Genomic DNA, 16,844 nt, shown 5'->3' with positions numbered 1-16,844 from the left:
AAAACGAAATACAAAATTCGAGACAAAAAAATGCACTATACGTAAATATCAGTAATACTGGAGCAACAACAAAGGATCGCTCGTGAAAGCAGTGTCTGTCGGTTGACCTATACAGAAAAAGAAAAACCTTTTCATAAAGCTGAATATAAGAATTAATATCATGTATTATTACACTGGCAAACTACGAGCCCCACTAAATTTCGCGGTGCCACTGTCTTTGAGGAAGTACTTTGTCACGTGCCGCAGAACTTGTCTGCCCTATATGATATTGATCGAAGTCTTGAACACTTCTTCCTACATTGCCTTTCTTCAAAATGTCACACAATAAACAATAAAGCAAAATTGGTATGGATGGTTACTTGGTCCGTTAGGGTGCTCGAGCAGGCGATCAATGAAGCATCGTCCCCTCTCTCCATTGCACTGCAGCAAGGCAATCGTATTTTTTATCTTTAATGCAAGACCACTGTACCAACTTATTTTTGCTCTTCCGACCTCTTTCAAACATCTTTCTTTGATTAAGCTTCAGCACAAGTCTCTAACTTTTTCGGGAGTAAAAATGAATGCAGTCCATTTCTTCCAGAGATTGGTTTCATGTACAGGAATATATTGTGTGGGTGTGGTATGCAGGCTCTCCTGGACTTGGATGCCTGATGAGCGCTATTCCGCATGCGCCTCATGGTGATGTAATCACGCAGCCAATATTCCACCCAGCAACGAAGCACCAGAAGGGCTGTGAGGCTGATGACGCCGTGTGTCTGATGTGAACATTTTATGTGGGGGGTCATATGTGCAATTAGTGTGAGCAATAGGACAATGTGGGTCGCCGACAAAACCCTCCCGTCCTTACATTGTGTTGGGGTAGTTTGCTTACAAAAACGAACGTTGGATTATGATGTACGTTTGGGCTTCTAGTACTAATATGGGACCACCGCCTAAGGTGGTTATGACAAAAACCTTTCTTTTACTGAAAAAAAGGGTGACTAGGGGACCGGTCCTCATAGCCGGTGCGTCAGTCTAGGATTCCGATAGGCTCTTCTATCCTCCGCGCTCACGCGATTAGCCACTGCTGATGGCATAGCTGAACGAATATATACAGGGGCGTATTCTTAGTCTGCGTTTTTCAACCTAAGCCACCCTTTACTGAACGTCTCGTGAGGGTTTTCTAGTATACAGCCTACATCTGCACCTTGTCTGTTCTCAAGGAGGCCATAAGGAGCAGTTCAAGCTTAATGTAGAACCGTTGGCAAGGTTAGTTCATTTAATACCGATCTGGAAGCCACGGAGGATGAAGAGGTGACCGCAGGAGTTATCCGAGAGCCTGCTCCAACCGCACTGAACATGTGAGACAGACGGGCCCAACGTAACATGTTAACCTGGACGCTTCACAAGAACGATGTCGGGAAATGCGCAAGCCTTTTAATGCAGTAACGTTAGGAGGGCCATGAAAATGAAAATTGTCAGGCGCTTCCGGCGGCGCCGACGTCAGGGTGGCACCGCCACCTGGTAGCCATGCGGTGTGGCAGGAAGCATGGTTCTAGGAGCGAAATCCTTCTCACCACTGTAGGGGGAGGAAGGAGTGGCCGGACCAAGAACGAATCAGTGAAACTGAATTAAAGAAGAGATTATGAATAGTAATCGACTAAGAATAGAACCAGAGATGGAAAAGAATCGAGACTTGTACAAAATCAAACTTAGACTATATTGGTGAATGAATGAAAAAATGCTGTCGCATTTCGTTCGCACGCAATCCAAATCATCATCCAGAAATTTCTTCTCCTAATATGTTGTTCAATCCTAGTGGAAAAAAGGCGTTTTCAAGAAGTGCACAGTGCCGCTAATACAGCGCCAAAAGTCCGAATAATTTTGGTTAAGCTGAAACGAAATGGCTGCAGCCTCTTCGAGCACTGTGAAAATTTCTAGTCAATTCATTCCTTCTTCATAAACATCATCTTCTTGACCTAGAAACAGCGGCTAGTCGGTATTAAGGTCTGTGGTCGATTCTAATTGTAATATTATGAGCCAAATATTGTGAGCCAAAGCGCAACGGTTGTTATCTAAACATTAGGCGAACGATAAAACGAAATTATTATCCTGCTGCTAACCCTACCAAATGCTTCCGTCATGATGTGCTGCTAAATGTTGCGTCATCAGGTCTCACTAAACAACTTCGTGCCTCGGTTGACAGAAGTCGGCACATATAAATAGTTCCGTAGTGCTGTGAACCCTCAGTTATGCAAGAGCTATTTGACGTTTAGCCATATTGAACGCTGCCTTCAGGTGATTTCTTCCGGCCCTGTTAGTACCGTCAAAAACACAGAAACAAGTGCACGAGTCAATAAAGGCGTCTAACATTTACACCCTTGGTCCAATTTTCGCGACATGCTTTTCGGCTGGGCTGAAAAACACTTATGACACATGTCCACCTCTAAAGCTTTTTAAGGTTTGAAGAGGTCCCGTCCTCACTTTATATACTTTTTCTGTTTAGAAAGTCCAGAAAGAGCCTAAGGGCTCCTATAAAGACTCCCGAAGACATTGAGGCTTTTAAACACTTAAAGAACTTTTTTTCTTTTTTGAAGCCTTTAGAATCACCCGAACACTTATCATCGTTTACTGAAACCATGAGAGATCTCTAGTGCAGGTTTTAAGAGCAGACCGTTTAGTCTGAATACTGTTTGCCAACTTGCGGATACGTGCTCAAGGACTGCAATGCACTGCTGTATCGATAGCTGCCCTGTGTCTGTTTGAAAGGGCAGTGCTTGGTAAGACAATATTTATTTTTGCTTTCTTCGTGTTCTCTGCTTTGACAGCCTTTTCTATATCCTGCGCTTGCTGCCCAGCCTGTTTGGAAAACAAAGAAAGTTCTTGTCACACTGCTTAGTAATTTTTCTCCTTGAATATTCGGGTCATAAACTCAGTATTAACCATTTTCTAAGATCGTAAACTGATGAGACCTACAAACCCTTCTTCTGTGGATTAGGATAGGCGTAAGGAAGAAATCACGAAATAATAAAATGCAGGAAAGCACAGAAATGAAAAGGATTCACTTATTAACTTACCGCATTCAAGGTGATCACAACGTATCTCAGTAGATTCATCGGTGTATCAAATTGCACGGTGAAGTTCGTGTCGACCACCAATAATAATTCCGGGGATACTTTTTTTGGTAATTCGTAGCCTTGAAGGAAGGAAGAAGCAAGACAACGTTTAAATAGCCAGTGATAGTTAATGCGGTTCAGTGCAACTTACGTGGGTGGCGGTTAGGACGCCCAGAGGTGAATGGCGTTGCTTTGGTCCCATTGACACCTGGAACAAAATCATTTATTGGAAAATACATAATGTACTGCACTAAAATAATATCTGACGCCCTGCTAGACTGCTTCTTCCTTGTGATGCTTAGAGCTTTGACAAGAACACAGGATGGCTTTGAAGCAAGGTGTGGCACTATTGCATAGCGGGATGGTTGTGCTGACCCCTGTGCATGGCTTAGTAAAATATATCATCAAGGCGTGGCTCTGTCTTCGGAATTCAAATAAAGTATTTTCCTGATCATAGCCTAACACCCCAAGTTCGCATTTTTCATGTTTCAGGTGCAACTCAGCCTGCGTGCTTCAGAAAACTTTGGCGAAATAGATATTAAATGTGCGGGATAATTTTCGCCCCAACATCCTCGGCCGAAAATAAAGCTAATGATATTGCTACGCTACTAACTACTCTAGTTGCGCCATACAGCGGCTAAACTGCATTTCCTGGCCGTTGGAAAGCCTTGAGCCATCTCGGGGCTAGATGCTTCGTCTTCTTCATCTCTCGTGCGGCCTGCTGCCTTGCGCGTCTAATTAAAGCAAGTAAACCAGCCCTGCTTACGTCAGCCGTTTCTCAGTGACATATTTGGTGGAGGTGCGGGGTGTGTCCCATGTACGCTGACCTCGAGGACACCTTTGACGTCAGCTCTCAACGCGTGGCTACAACACCAGTCCACGAGGAGAGCCGCCGCCTGCGAGGTCTACAACCCGAGTTCGGCCAACTGACAGCGCCAGTAAGGGCCATGACATCCACCGCGGCTAGCCAGACAAGTCAGCACTCCGGGAATGCCCCGCCATTTGTCCTTCACGCACCTCGATCGCCGCCACCGTTCCACGGGGACAGGTTCGAGGACGTCTAAGACTGGTTGGCCAGCTTTCACCGAGTGGCGGGTTTCAATGAGTGGGACGGCGAGTGCAAGCTGCGCAACGTCTACTTTGCGCTGCAGGACTCAGCCAAAACGTGATTTGAGAACCACGAAGCTTCCTTTACCACCTGCGAGGCTTTTCTTCGAGAGCTGCTAGTGACATTAACCAGCAGCGAAAGAAAAGAGAAAGCTGAAATCGCCCTGCGCTCGAGATCACAGCAGCCGAACGAGGGCGTCGCGTTGTTCATGAGGACATGACCCGGCTGTTCAATCGGGCCGACCCTGCTATGCCCGAAGCCCAGAAGGTACGCCACTTAATGCGTAAAAGAGCAGCTGTTTGCCGGGCTGGTCCGTAACCCGCCACGAACAGTGTCCGGCTTCACCAAGGAGACAATGGGTTTCGAGCGCTCTTTACAGGAACGGGGCGCCCACTACGGACGTCAGGCTACTGTAGCAGCCGCTTCCCAGTCCCAGAACAGGCCTACGTCGCTGCCCGCAGAGGACCTTCGGGAGCTTGTAAGAAGCCTTGTGCGCGAGGAACTGGCGAAACTTCGCTTTGAAGCTCCACAGGTCAGCGTCGCTGCCGTTACGGACGTGGTCCGCGAAGAAATCCGACGAGTTGTGCAGCCACCTCCAGCTCCACACCAGGCGCCCTCTGTTATGACGTACAGCGAGGCGCTACGAAGTCCCGGGCCAGCGATGAGAGCCTTTTCCCCCATCGCTCCTGTGCCACACCTGCAGGAGCCAATCGCAACAGCACCCTCCGTGCCGCAGGAGTTCAGGCCCCCCGTGAGCAAAGCGCACGTTTGGCGTACGCCAAACAATCGCCCGCTCTGTTACCACTGCAAAGAGCCCGGCCACATCCTCCGCCGCTGCCCCTACCGCAGGATGGGTTTAAGGGGGTTTTCCCCTGACGCACCTCGACCACGCTACGGTGAAAGACCACGGGATATCGAACAGTACTTGGCTGATAACATGCAATCTTCGACCTCGCACCGACGCCAGTCCCGATCGCCATCCCCAAGGCGGTTCTCTTCGCCCGGCCGCCCGTAATCCTCTGGCCAGTTCAGAGGTACGTCCTCACGTCGGGAAAACTGAAGACGGCGTCCTCCGGGGGTAGGGCTGCCGCTACTGACCGAGTCAAGAGCCTCCACCCGACGATTCGCCGCGACGCTCCGACCGACGACGACCTGACCTGACGACCTCGACGACGCGCTGCGACCGACTGGCCTCCGCCGAAATTCCGGTATCCGCCGAAAACCACGACGTTACCTCACTCGTGGATACCGGCGCCGATTTTTCCGTAATGAGCAGACGGCTAGCCACGGTCTTGAAGGTTCTGACCCCTTGGTCTGGGGCGCAGATCAGGACAGCTGGTGGCCACGTGGTAACTCCGATCGGTGTCTGCACTTCGCGAATCCAGATCCGCGGTGTTACTTTGCCTGGTTGCTTTGCTGTGTTACCCGAGTGCTCCAAAGACCTCATACTCGGTTTGGATTTCCTTAAAGAGTACGGTGCCGTTATCAACCTCCAGGAGCTAATCGTGTCGTTTTCCACCAAAGGTCCTGTCGACGACGATACCGAGCCACGCAGGGCTAAGTTATGCGTCTGTGACGACCACTTTTTGATCCCATCAAGATCCAGCATGGTTGTTACTGTTGAGTGCGATAACAGCATCAAAATTCGTGGCATCGCTGGAACCAACATGTCGCTGCTCCTTGGTCGGCAAGTCTGTGTTGCTCGAGGAATTGTTGAACTGAACATGGGCCAAACCGAACTCTTGGTGACCAATTTTGGTTGTGAACGTCAGTGTTTGCCTGGCAGAACAGCTATTGCGTATTTCGAGGAACTAAGCGAATTCGCGGGACAGCACGCTTTGTCCGGAGCCGCGGCATCAGTGGAGGAACCGACCACTCCCATAAACACTGACGTGAACCCAAACCTCCCAACTAACCAGAAACGCTGCTTGGAAAGCGTTATCCAGTCTTTCCACGATTGCTTTGCCTCGACCTCCAAGGTTAGGCAGACACCACTCACAAAGCACCGAATTATAGTTGACGCCAACCAACGGTCGTTATGTCAGCCGCCCTACCGCATCTCTTCGAAGGAGCGCGATTCCATTCGCCGCCAAGTTCATAAATGCCCAAAGACGACGTGATACAGCCGTCGACGAGCCCGTGGGCGTCGCCTGTTGTTCTAGTGGCAAAGAAAGATGGAACCCTACGGTTCTGTGTTGATTACAGACGTTTAAACAAAGTCACTAAAAAGGGTGTTCATCCTCTCCCGCGTATTGATGACTCCCTGGACCGGCTGCGCCACGCCAAGTACTTCTCATCGCTAGATTTACGAAGCGGCTATTGGCAAATCGAAGTGGACGAATGCGACCGGGAAAAGATCGCCTTTATTACACCGGACGGTCTGTATGAATTCCAGGTGCTCCCTTTCGGCCTGTGCTCGGCTTCTGCAACCTTCCAGAGGATGATGGACACCGTTCTTGCCGATCTCAAATGGCAGTCCTGTCTCGTGTACTTGGATGACGTTGTCATCTTTTATGACACGTTCGAAGAGCACCTGAGACGCCTGCGCGCTGTGTTCGAAGCAATTCGGTCGGCAGGTCTTTCCCTGAAGCCCGAAAAGTGTCAATTCGCTTTCGAAGAGTAGAAGTTTCTGGGCCACATCGTGAGCGCTAAAGGGGTTAGCCCAGACCCCGATAAGACTGCTACCGTGGCTGATTTTCCTGTGCCCACTGATAAGAGCAGTGTGCGCCGCTTTCTGGGTCTCTGCGCCTATTATCGGCGTTTTGTGCAGAACTCCCAGATCGCTGAGCCCCTCACGCGACTCACGAAAGATTTCGAACCATTCTTCTGGGGCCTGGAGCAACAGCAAGCCCTTGAAGACCTCCGCACTCGTCTGCAAAGTACGCCCATCCTTGGACACTTCGTCGAGTCCGCCGACACTGAACTACACACAGACGCCAGCAACATCGGCCTCGGTGCGGTCCTTGTGCCGCGGCAGGATGGTCTCGAACGCGTAATCGCATACGCGAGCCGCACCTTGTCACGATCTGAGGCGAACTATTCAACCATCGAAAAAGAATGCCTGGCCATTGTGTGGGCAGTAACAAAATTTCGCCCGTACCTAAATGGCCACCCTTTCAGGGTCGTCAGCGACCACCACTCGCTGTGTTGGCTGGCGAACCTCAAAGATCCCTCGGGACGGCTTGCACGCTGGAGCCTTCGACTTCAGGAATTCGATGTCACCATCGTCTATAAGTCTGGTAGGAAGGACAGTGATGCCGACTGTTTTTCTCGTGCTCCTATCGAGAACAACCGAGCTGACCCCGACGACGTTTCTGTTTTTCTTGGAGCCATCTCCACGTCCATTCTCATTAAACACCAAAGGGACGACAGCGAACTACGGTCCCTCATTGAGTATCTATAAGGAAGCGCTCAGTCTCCCCCGCGAATCTTTTCGCGCGGGCTGTGGTCGTTCTGTTTACGTGACGGCGTCCAATAAAAGAAAAACTACAGTCCAACAGAAGCTGTTTATCTACTCGTCGTGCCTACGGCCCTTCGCGACGAAGTCCTGCAGGCGAGCCATGATGACCCATCTTCTGGTCACCTGGATTTTTGTCGAACGTTGGCACGAATACGGCAAAAATACTACTGGCCAAGGGTTGCTGCAGTTGTGAAACGTTACGTAAGAACTTTCCGCGAGTGCCAGCGTCGCAAGACGCCGCCGACTAAGCCAGCCGGCCTACTCCAGCCTATTGATCCGCCTCAGGTTCTCTTCCACCAAGTTGGCATGGACATACTCGGCCCATTTCCGGAGTCCTCTCTGGGTAACCGCTACATTGTGGTCGCCACCGACTACCTCAGCCGATACTGTGAGACTAAAGCTCTTCCCCGTGGTACTGCTGACGAAATTGCGAACTTTTTCATTCAAAACATTGTGCTTCGTCACGGTGCATCCACCATCGTTTTAACTGACAGGGGAACAGCGTTCACCTCGGCCCTTACGCAGGAGGTTATGCGCCTAAGTGGCACCAGTCACCGCAAAACAACCGCTTACCACCCTCAAACGAACGGCCTCACCGAACGGCTCAATAGGACAATCGCCGACATGATTTCTATGTATGTCGACGAGGACCACCGGAACTGGGTTGCCATACTCCCTATAATACTGTGGTCCAGGAAACGACACGCTTCAATCCATTTCGTTTAGTACATGGTCGCGAATCCACAACCATGCTGGATGCAGTGCTGCCTCCAGCTAGCGCTACGCCCTCTGTTATGGGTGCAGCCCAATTTGTTCGTTACGCTGAGGCCGCCCGCCAACTCGCTCGACAGCGCATCCGGCACGAGCAAGTTCACGACGCTCAGCGATACAATCTCCGCCACCGAAATGTGCGTTACCTGCCTGGCGAACAAGTCTGGGTGTGGAGCCCAATCCGCATGAGGGGACGCTCTGAGAAGCTTCTACGCAGATACTTTGGCCCTACGAGGTGCTCCGCCAGCTCAGTCAAGTTACCTACGAAGTTCTCCCCCAAGGAACAGTTCGCTCTTCTAGACGGCCAACCTCCGAAGTTGTCCACGTCGCTCGGATGAAGCCGTACCACGCCCGCTAGCCCCTCGCGCGTGTCTACACCACGCGCCAGACACGTGCGACTACCCTTGTGGTGCTGCCTGCAATTGCTACCACACCGAGTCGGTGTCTTCAAGAGAGGGGGAGCAATGCTACGCTAATAACTACTCTAGTGGCGCCATACAGCGGCAAAACTGCATTTCCTGGCCGTTTGCAAGCCTTGGGCCATCTCGGAGCTAGATGCTTCGTCTTCTTCATCTCTCGTGCGGCCTGCTGCCTTGCGCGTTCCAACGTCTTGCGCGTCTAATTAAAGCAAGTAAACCAGCCCTGCTTACGTGAACCGTTTCTCTGTGACAATATTTTACTGCTACGTTGCCGGTTAAAGTCACTGGCGCCTTGACTGCATGGCTAAACAAAAGCTCATGTCACCACGTGCGCAGAGGAGTTAGGTAATATAGAGCCTTCTGAATCCAAGAAAACACATTTTATACTATCGTTAGCCATCACTTTTCTCCACTTTCTCAACTTGCTGAATCAATATAAAATTGGCAAGCACGGACGTCCTATTCCAATGACAAGCATCACAAGTCGAAGCCTTCCAGAAGCTTCAACGCCGCCTGAAATTTCCACAAGTCACGGTAATTTTCTATGAAAACGCAAAAATCGAGATACACACTGTTGCTAGGAGCTAGGGACACTCGATGTACTTGTTCAAAACAAGAATAAAGCTAAAACTCATTTAATACTATAGTCAGTCATTGTCGATTTCTGAGGCAACTATTTGATGGCAGAGAAGCAGCGCCTAAAGATAATTTGAACTCAGTAAAATTTCGCGAATTATTTTATGGCAAGCCGTTCAAAGTAGTAAGCGACCAAGTCCATTTTTGCTGGCCTCCTCTATTGAAGAACTCCCAGGGTCGACTTTTTAGCTGTATTTTGCGACTGGGAGAGTCCAGCATGGCTACGGTTAAAAAAACTGGATAGAAAAACTCTAATAGTAATTTTATGATCCCCTGTTGAATCGTTGGTCGAGGATAGATAAAATAATGCTATTTTGGTTCCTATGACCTTTTTTACACAAGCGGAGCTCTCGGATAAAACTCTGGCAAGCTTTTGAAGGCCTATAAAGTAGCTGTGATTCACTGTTCATCATTCTTCAAGCGGCCATCACCTGCATCGTGCCTTCAAAGTAGCGTTCGCTTAAGAAGGAATTTTGATGTTATATGAGCTGCATAGCTTTAAATACATTTTCGCCTCAGCAGCGAAATGTGCCGAATTATGACGATAGTGCAAGTGCTGGGCCCTCACATTCAGTGACCCCCCTCAAAGAATTCATGACTGGTGCTACTAGCCTCGACTAGGTGTCGAAGCTACACACTATGCTGAGGCCTGCCGAAATAGTTGGCGCCAAAAGGCGTCACCAACCAGGCCGGTGAATATTCTAATCTTGTGCAACAGCCACCTAAGCGTTTCGTGCAGACTTGAATTGAGATAGTAGGCTCTTTCGCCATTTCAACTTCAGACAACTTCCGTTCAGAGTGACGACTGATTGTCTGATCAAGGCGAAAAAGCCTCACAGACACCAAGGTTATGCACAGAGAAGCAGCGAAGTACCGACGCCTGACGCTATAACCTTCGGCGGCGCGGAATGAAATAGAGCCGAAGTAACTCAGCATGGGTGTGGACGCTGGCTCGACAATGTGAGCTGAGATAAAAACTGTTGCGCTACTGTTTGAGACCCCATATCACCCTGCGACGAGTTGGCGAACTTAACACGAAGTCGTTTCGTACGGCTCTACCCGCTCAAAGCCACTCGGCGCACGGTCAGATGCTTTGCAGATTGTGCGGCTCGAACCATATTCGAACCGCCAGTTAAGTGTGAGTAATCACTCTTTATTTTCTTGTTTTCGTGCTCCAGTTTATGCCATTCATTAATGTGTAAAGGATATGCTGCTTTTCGCCATAGGTGATACCGCGAAATATTCGTTTTTTTTTCATATTTGAACAGCGAAATGAAACAATGCAACACAACGACGAATGGACACCATTCTGTTGTGTTCCGTTCTTTTATTGCGCTGTTCAAATATGAACCAGTAGCAATTCGCCCAGTTCGCCGCCTTAATGAATATTTTTTTCATGTTTTTTTTTGTGTACACACCCCACCCCGGCACTCTGGAACTGTCGTGATTCCGCGCGACAATCCTTGCGTGTCGTATGTCAAAGGTTCATTGCCCTTGAAATTAAGTGCGTTTAAGAATTCATGACACTCTATTCCATACAACCGCTTTGTGGACTCCAGAAGAGCAGAAGCGATGGCTAGATTTAATACAAGCTATCTCTCGCTTTTTCCCGCAAGAGCAGAACTGAAGCCTTCAAGGAGACTACGAAAAGCTTACACTATGTCTGCCCAAATCGTCAACTATGCGAAATAAGGATAAAAAGAACGCTAGCGCGCAGACTGCGTGGTGCCACAGATGCTTCACTGTGTTACCTACATACGGGTTATGACGTCACTACGATATACGAACCGCTCAGCTGAGTTCACCGTAAAGCTGTGTTCCCTGGCGAACTCTACCGCTTGCGCACGAGGCGATGTAAAATCAATTGATCCGTGCGTTTAAATATAATACGTCGGTACGACGTATCATTCGTAAACAGAGCGCTGGCTCATTAGCTATCAAAACCACGTCCCAGCATCCATCACCATCGTCGCTATACAATCGGGGTGGTGAACCAGCTCATTACCACCCTAGCTTACTTGCTCACACCCCTTCTCATCCTCTTGCTTGACTCCATCCGTTTGTAACCCATAAAACAGAGCGTAAGCGTGCAAAATCTGGCCCGGAGTTCAACGAACCCAAGACTTTGAGTACCAATAGGCCGACTGGCTCGTTGAAATGCTATGGTCATCACTGGATTGCAAAAGGCGCTGCTTAACAGGTGCACAATTCAAATTTGGACAGTTTTTCGTTCTTGTTTCTATGCTATTCTATGGTATCCATCGTATTTTCTGAATGCGTCATTTGCCGGCACCTTTACTGTACCGTCAGCGGGAACGTAGTACCACCATCCCTAAATTTAGCAGGTATTGTTTCAAACTGACACTGTGAAGAGGTCACGGTGATGATGCTCACGGAATGCCTTATATAAGTAGCTTTCGCGAAAATGTACATCATTAGGGCATCACATGCAAAGAAGACATAACTGTGCTCCTTTAATGAAACTGTTGCGATTTAAGCGAAGGCAAGCGTAGCGAAAGGCGGCAGGGGATCGCTGAATGTCATGATATTAGGAAATTTATGGGGATTGAGTGGCCACAGCTGCCGGAGGATATGGTTAACTGAAGAATAGTGAAAGAGTTGCTTTTCTCTTATTTGACGTAGTTAGCCTGGTCAGGATTGCCATTCGACACCTAAAAGTGTCCCAGTGATGTCTTGCTGGTTGTGTCACTGCTTTGCTCGAGTCGAGTTCGAAATTTCCCTTCTGTCGCGTGCTCAGTTATGTCACAAAGCAATTTTTCGTTAATAATAACAATAATTGGTTTTTAGGGAAAGGAAATGGCGCAGTGTCTGTCTCATATATCGTTGGACACCTGAACCGCGCCGTAATGAAAGGGATAAAGGAGGGAGTGAAAGAAGAAAGGAAGAGAGAGGTGCCGTAGTGGAGTGCTCCGGAATAATTTCGACCACCTGAGGATCTTTAACGTGCACTGACATCGCACAGCACACGGGCGCCTAAGCGTTTTTCTTCATAAAAAAGCAGCCGCCGCGGTCGGGTTCGTTTGAGACAGTTTTTACCATGGCCAACCCAGCATCTAAGATCATTCCTGGTATATTTGTTACTGCGCTTGAACCAATCTTCCAAAGTATTCCGCCCAATCATTGTATTTTACGCGCGCACGGCCACTGGCACGAGGCTTTGTCAACAACCAAAGGTTCACGCATTAACATATAAATGTTTTGCCATGTTAGTGGATTACCATTGTCATCAGGAAACACAAAAATCACTAAGTTATGTCGCCATATAGCTACGGGACTAGTGTAACGTTTCCTTAAATACACATTTGAACTGTTCTTCATGCCTGTCGGCAATAGACTACAATTTTAGCACGCGCACGATCTCTACTTATAAAATTGAGCAATATATCGCCGTGTTAAAATATAGGCACAATCTAATGCAAGGTAATATGGGCGGGTATTTCTATTTCAGATCCAATCGTGTACGTTTTGTTCCAAGACGCATAGTTCCAGGTTGCTCGTTTCTTTGAAAATCTGGAGCCTAAATGGCCGGATTCAGATCGAAGGTGAAAAGCATGAGAGAAAGTTATTTAGCAGATCACGCTTTTTACACCACCGCAGTACTTTCCCTCTACTGAATGCGGCAAGGTACCTTCTCAGAACTTTCCTTAGGTGAAAAGCCAGCGAATTGCTGTCACGTTGCCCACAACTCAAGTTGAATACACTAGGATCTGCCTGGAACATCGCACATCCACATCTCAATTCACGCCTACCAACTTCCTGTGATTTTCAACGCACCTCATCCAAGCTGCTCATCTCAGGCGCTGCGTTTCGCCGGGAAGTCGGGAACCGGGTTGATCAAAACTGGATCATTTATCAAGTATTTCTCAGCATTTTAAGACTGTCCGCTCTCTTTTCTAGAATTAATGAATGTCAGGCCGAGCATGATGAGGATGAGGAGGCATTCTTCACTACGCCGGGCAATAAAGAACGCTTCCTCCTTTTATTAAGCCATGTAGCGGCAGATGACGCCAACGAATTCAGTTCAACATTTCTTTTTCGGATCTTCCCTTACTGCTAATAAACATGAGTTTGAATTGCAAATTGTCAGATATTTTCAAAATCACAGCGCAAGAAAGATAAGGCCCGGAAAACAAACGGGACAGCGCAGTATTGTCTCCTTTGTCGTCGTTTTTTTAGGGGGGGGGGGGGGGGGGGGGGGAGGGGTGAATATGTTTCCACTAAACTGAAACCAAATAGCCCAAACCAAGGTCTTCTCGGATATTTCTGTTTTTCCTAACAAAACATTTAGGGAGACATTTTAGCTCCGCCGTCAGGGTGTGAAGCAACATAGTGGTTTTTGGTTTTTTAAGTTGTTGCTTCATTCCAATTGCGCGCACTGATTAGCATGCAGCAGTAGGCATCCTGCTGCATGACGTAAAGGTAGCGTGCCTGCCACACTATGCTAAGGTCATGGATTCGGTATCGGACTAATTATATCAATTTTCTTTTCAACGTGTTTATTTTCCTGTACATCCTTAGATGTCCGAATGAAGTTTGAGCGATGCTCTGACCTCGTTCTCAAAATTTAGGTTTTTTATTCATTTTTATTCCACAGCTCAGCGTAGGACGTCTGGGCGTTTTGGATCAATAGAGGTTTTCTGGACATCTCAAAAACCTACGCAAAAGCCAACAACTACGTGGTTTTTTCGATGGACGGCAGCGTAATGCTGCGGCGTAAAAAGTGCCGTACTTTATTTGAATCTTGGCGTCCCGAAAATATACAAGGGCGGCAGAGTGCCATGTGCGGCCTTTCATTGCGAGTTTATCGCAGTTCTGCGCGTGAGAGGAGACGCGCTTGCTTTAGTGCTCCTTTCTAGAAACAACGGAGAAAGCTGGTAAACAAGTAGCGTTAGTGCAGTTCTTGTGCTCGTTCACTGTGACGCTAGGGATGGGCCGGCCCCGCCCCAGGCCGGAGTTTTCGCTCCCTTTAAGATAACAGAAAAATCGGAGTAGCACTGTAATGTAAGATATGTCGGAGACGACTTGCTGGGGTTCTGATGCTAATCCGAAGTGGAGTGGAGTCGTAACCAGCGAAGGCGATTGGTCGAAGCCCTGCTGTCATTTTGGACGACCGCCCTCCGAGATAAATGACGTCAGGTGGCATTTTAACTAGTGCCACTTTTTTTTTTAATTTTGGAGGCGAGGTACAAATCCTACTCAGGTATTGCGTCGGGCACCTCCCAAAGGAGAACTTGTGTTCACCTAGTTGGGCATACCTAAAAATAGAGAAGCCGCCACGGTGACGGTGGCTCAGTAGTTATGGCAGTCGGCTGCTCACCCGAGAGTACTGGATTCGATTCTGGCCGCACTGGTCGCATTTCGATGGAGGCGAAATGCTAGAGGCCGAAGTACTGTGCGATATTAGCGCACGTTAAAGAACCAGAGTTTCTCGAAGTTATCCTGAGCCCGCTACTACGTTCATCATAGCCTTAGTCGCTTTGGGACGGCCAAGAAACACATTTTCAGTGCATTGTTTTGCCTGTCGGTTGGATATAATGAGTTATAATGATGCTATTAGCATCGGTCATACCGCGTATACTGCGGTTTTTAGTATTTTAATTAGCTCGCAAAAACAAATTCATGGCCCTGACGGTGTCACCATACAGTGGTGATTTTTAGCAGCGGATATGACATCACTTAATGGGAGCTTGATGTTTGGACAAAGAGTAAATATACTGCAAATTGTGTTAATAACCAGAGATACGTATTGTCAAGTTTTGTGTTTTATATTACATTAACAAAACCAACTTATAGCACTCTAACTAACCAAGTACTGTAAAGCAAGTGAAACAAAAATACACCACCTGAGGCTCTGGCTACTTTATTCATCGAAGGACTTTGCGCCTCTTTAGACATCCTACGACCTAGCACTCAACACTTATGGCTACTCTCTATATATCTGTGAGTGGCTTTGCAGAATCGATCCGATCGAGCCATTGCACTCTATAAGCGTTCGTTTAGGTCCCAAGGAAGGAAGGATGCGTTCGTTTCACATTTAGCAGGCAGTGCGCATCGTCAGCTTATGGACGATCACCGGGCGGCGGCGCCAGATGGCGCCACGTTTCCGTCAACAGCGCGCGCTCCTTGCTCGCCGTGACCAACCAGCACGCTAGGAGCGACGGACGATGGTTGGCGGCAAGCAGTAGCGGTACGCGCTATGCTAAATGTGCCTGGTATATTGCGCAGGCTGTCACACCGTCGCAATATTTCGCGCTCGAGTTCGGATCCATAAGTAAGGGAACGTCGCTGATCAGTGTTTCCTTCTGCGCAGTCGACGTGACGATGAACCATCACTGGGTCAGCTGGGCGTTCACATGGTTGTTGTAACCATGCAAACGGCGCTGCCAGCCTTGGCATGAATGAGCTACAGAAAACAGGCAACCATGGAATGTAAGCTTCTGCCACGTGCTAAGATAGGCTATTTTGATTAGTCGCGCTAGGTGTCGTCGTTGGGAAAGTGAAATGGGAATGAGAAGCTGCGCGAAAATCGAGTTGAGGGCAGCATTTTGTTTGCTTGTATTTTGAAATTTCTTCATTGAATAACTCCCGTTTCTATGCATTGATTCTCGCAATTCTTTTTGAGACAGCATCTGTGCGACATAAAGAATCAATCTGAAGTGTAACCGGCATCCGTTCAAGCGGTGTTTCGCAGCCCCTTTAAACCCCATAAATCAGCTAAAAATGGAGTAGCCGCAGGGGGGTTCACGGCATCAAGGAAAATATTTTCAAATATTTCCTGTACAGAAAGCTATCTCATTTCAGTCTTTCGGCGTCTCCACAAACTTATAAATCCGAAAACACCAGAAGGCTATAAGAACATGGTAGAGTTCTAACAAAGTTAAACCGTGTAAATGTGTTAAAGCATGTGTTTAGCTTAGTCGGCTGATGATTATGCTTTGCTGGGTCATTGGCACGTCTGGGAACAATATTGAATTCAAGTTAAGGTCTGACCGAGATTAAGCTGACCTGATCTGTTAACGCCGCGGACAAAAGTAGATGATAACGAAGATGTGAAATGCCCAGCGCGAGAGTGTGTTGCAGTTTAACAAGATGTGTGGTTGGCTGCGGCGATAGCATAGTGCCCTCGTGCAGTGCCCAGCGGACCAGATATATTCTCTGTGCCGCGGCTTTGAATCCCAGTGACGTCAATATTTTTTTTTCAATGTTTAAGCGATGAATCGGCCTTTGTAGCTTTTTTGGCGAAGTAGAGCATTCTCTCTAAATGACGAATCTTTTCTGTGGTTATGAGTGACTCTGCGTACTATGGTGTTCCAGAATAATTTATTTCATATGGA

At 48.1% G+C, this 16,844-nt stretch overlaps 1 protein-coding gene across 1 annotated transcript in view; it reads right to left on the bottom strand.

Annotated features, from left to right (window-relative positions):
* Window positions 1-16,844, bottom strand: part of LOC144103487 (venom metalloproteinase BumaMPs1-like) — a 71,730-nt gene that overhangs the window by 18,572 nt on the left and 36,314 nt on the right. The window contains exons 6-7 of the mRNA XM_077636190.1: window positions 3,247-3,303; window positions 3,057-3,175 (exon numbers count right to left, since the gene is read on the bottom strand). Of these exons, the coding sequence (XP_077492316.1) occupies window positions 3,057-3,175; window positions 3,247-3,303 (176 nt within the window). The remainder of the gene's footprint in view (window positions 1-3,056; window positions 3,176-3,246; window positions 3,304-16,844) is intronic.

This window comes from Amblyomma americanum, chromosome 9 (assembly GCF_052857255.1).
Source record: "Amblyomma americanum isolate KBUSLIRL-KWMA chromosome 9, ASM5285725v1, whole genome shotgun sequence".
NCBI lineage: Eukaryota > Metazoa > Arthropoda > Arachnida > Ixodida > Ixodidae > Amblyomma > Amblyomma americanum.
This window is presented reverse-complemented; position numbering and strand designations above follow the sequence as displayed.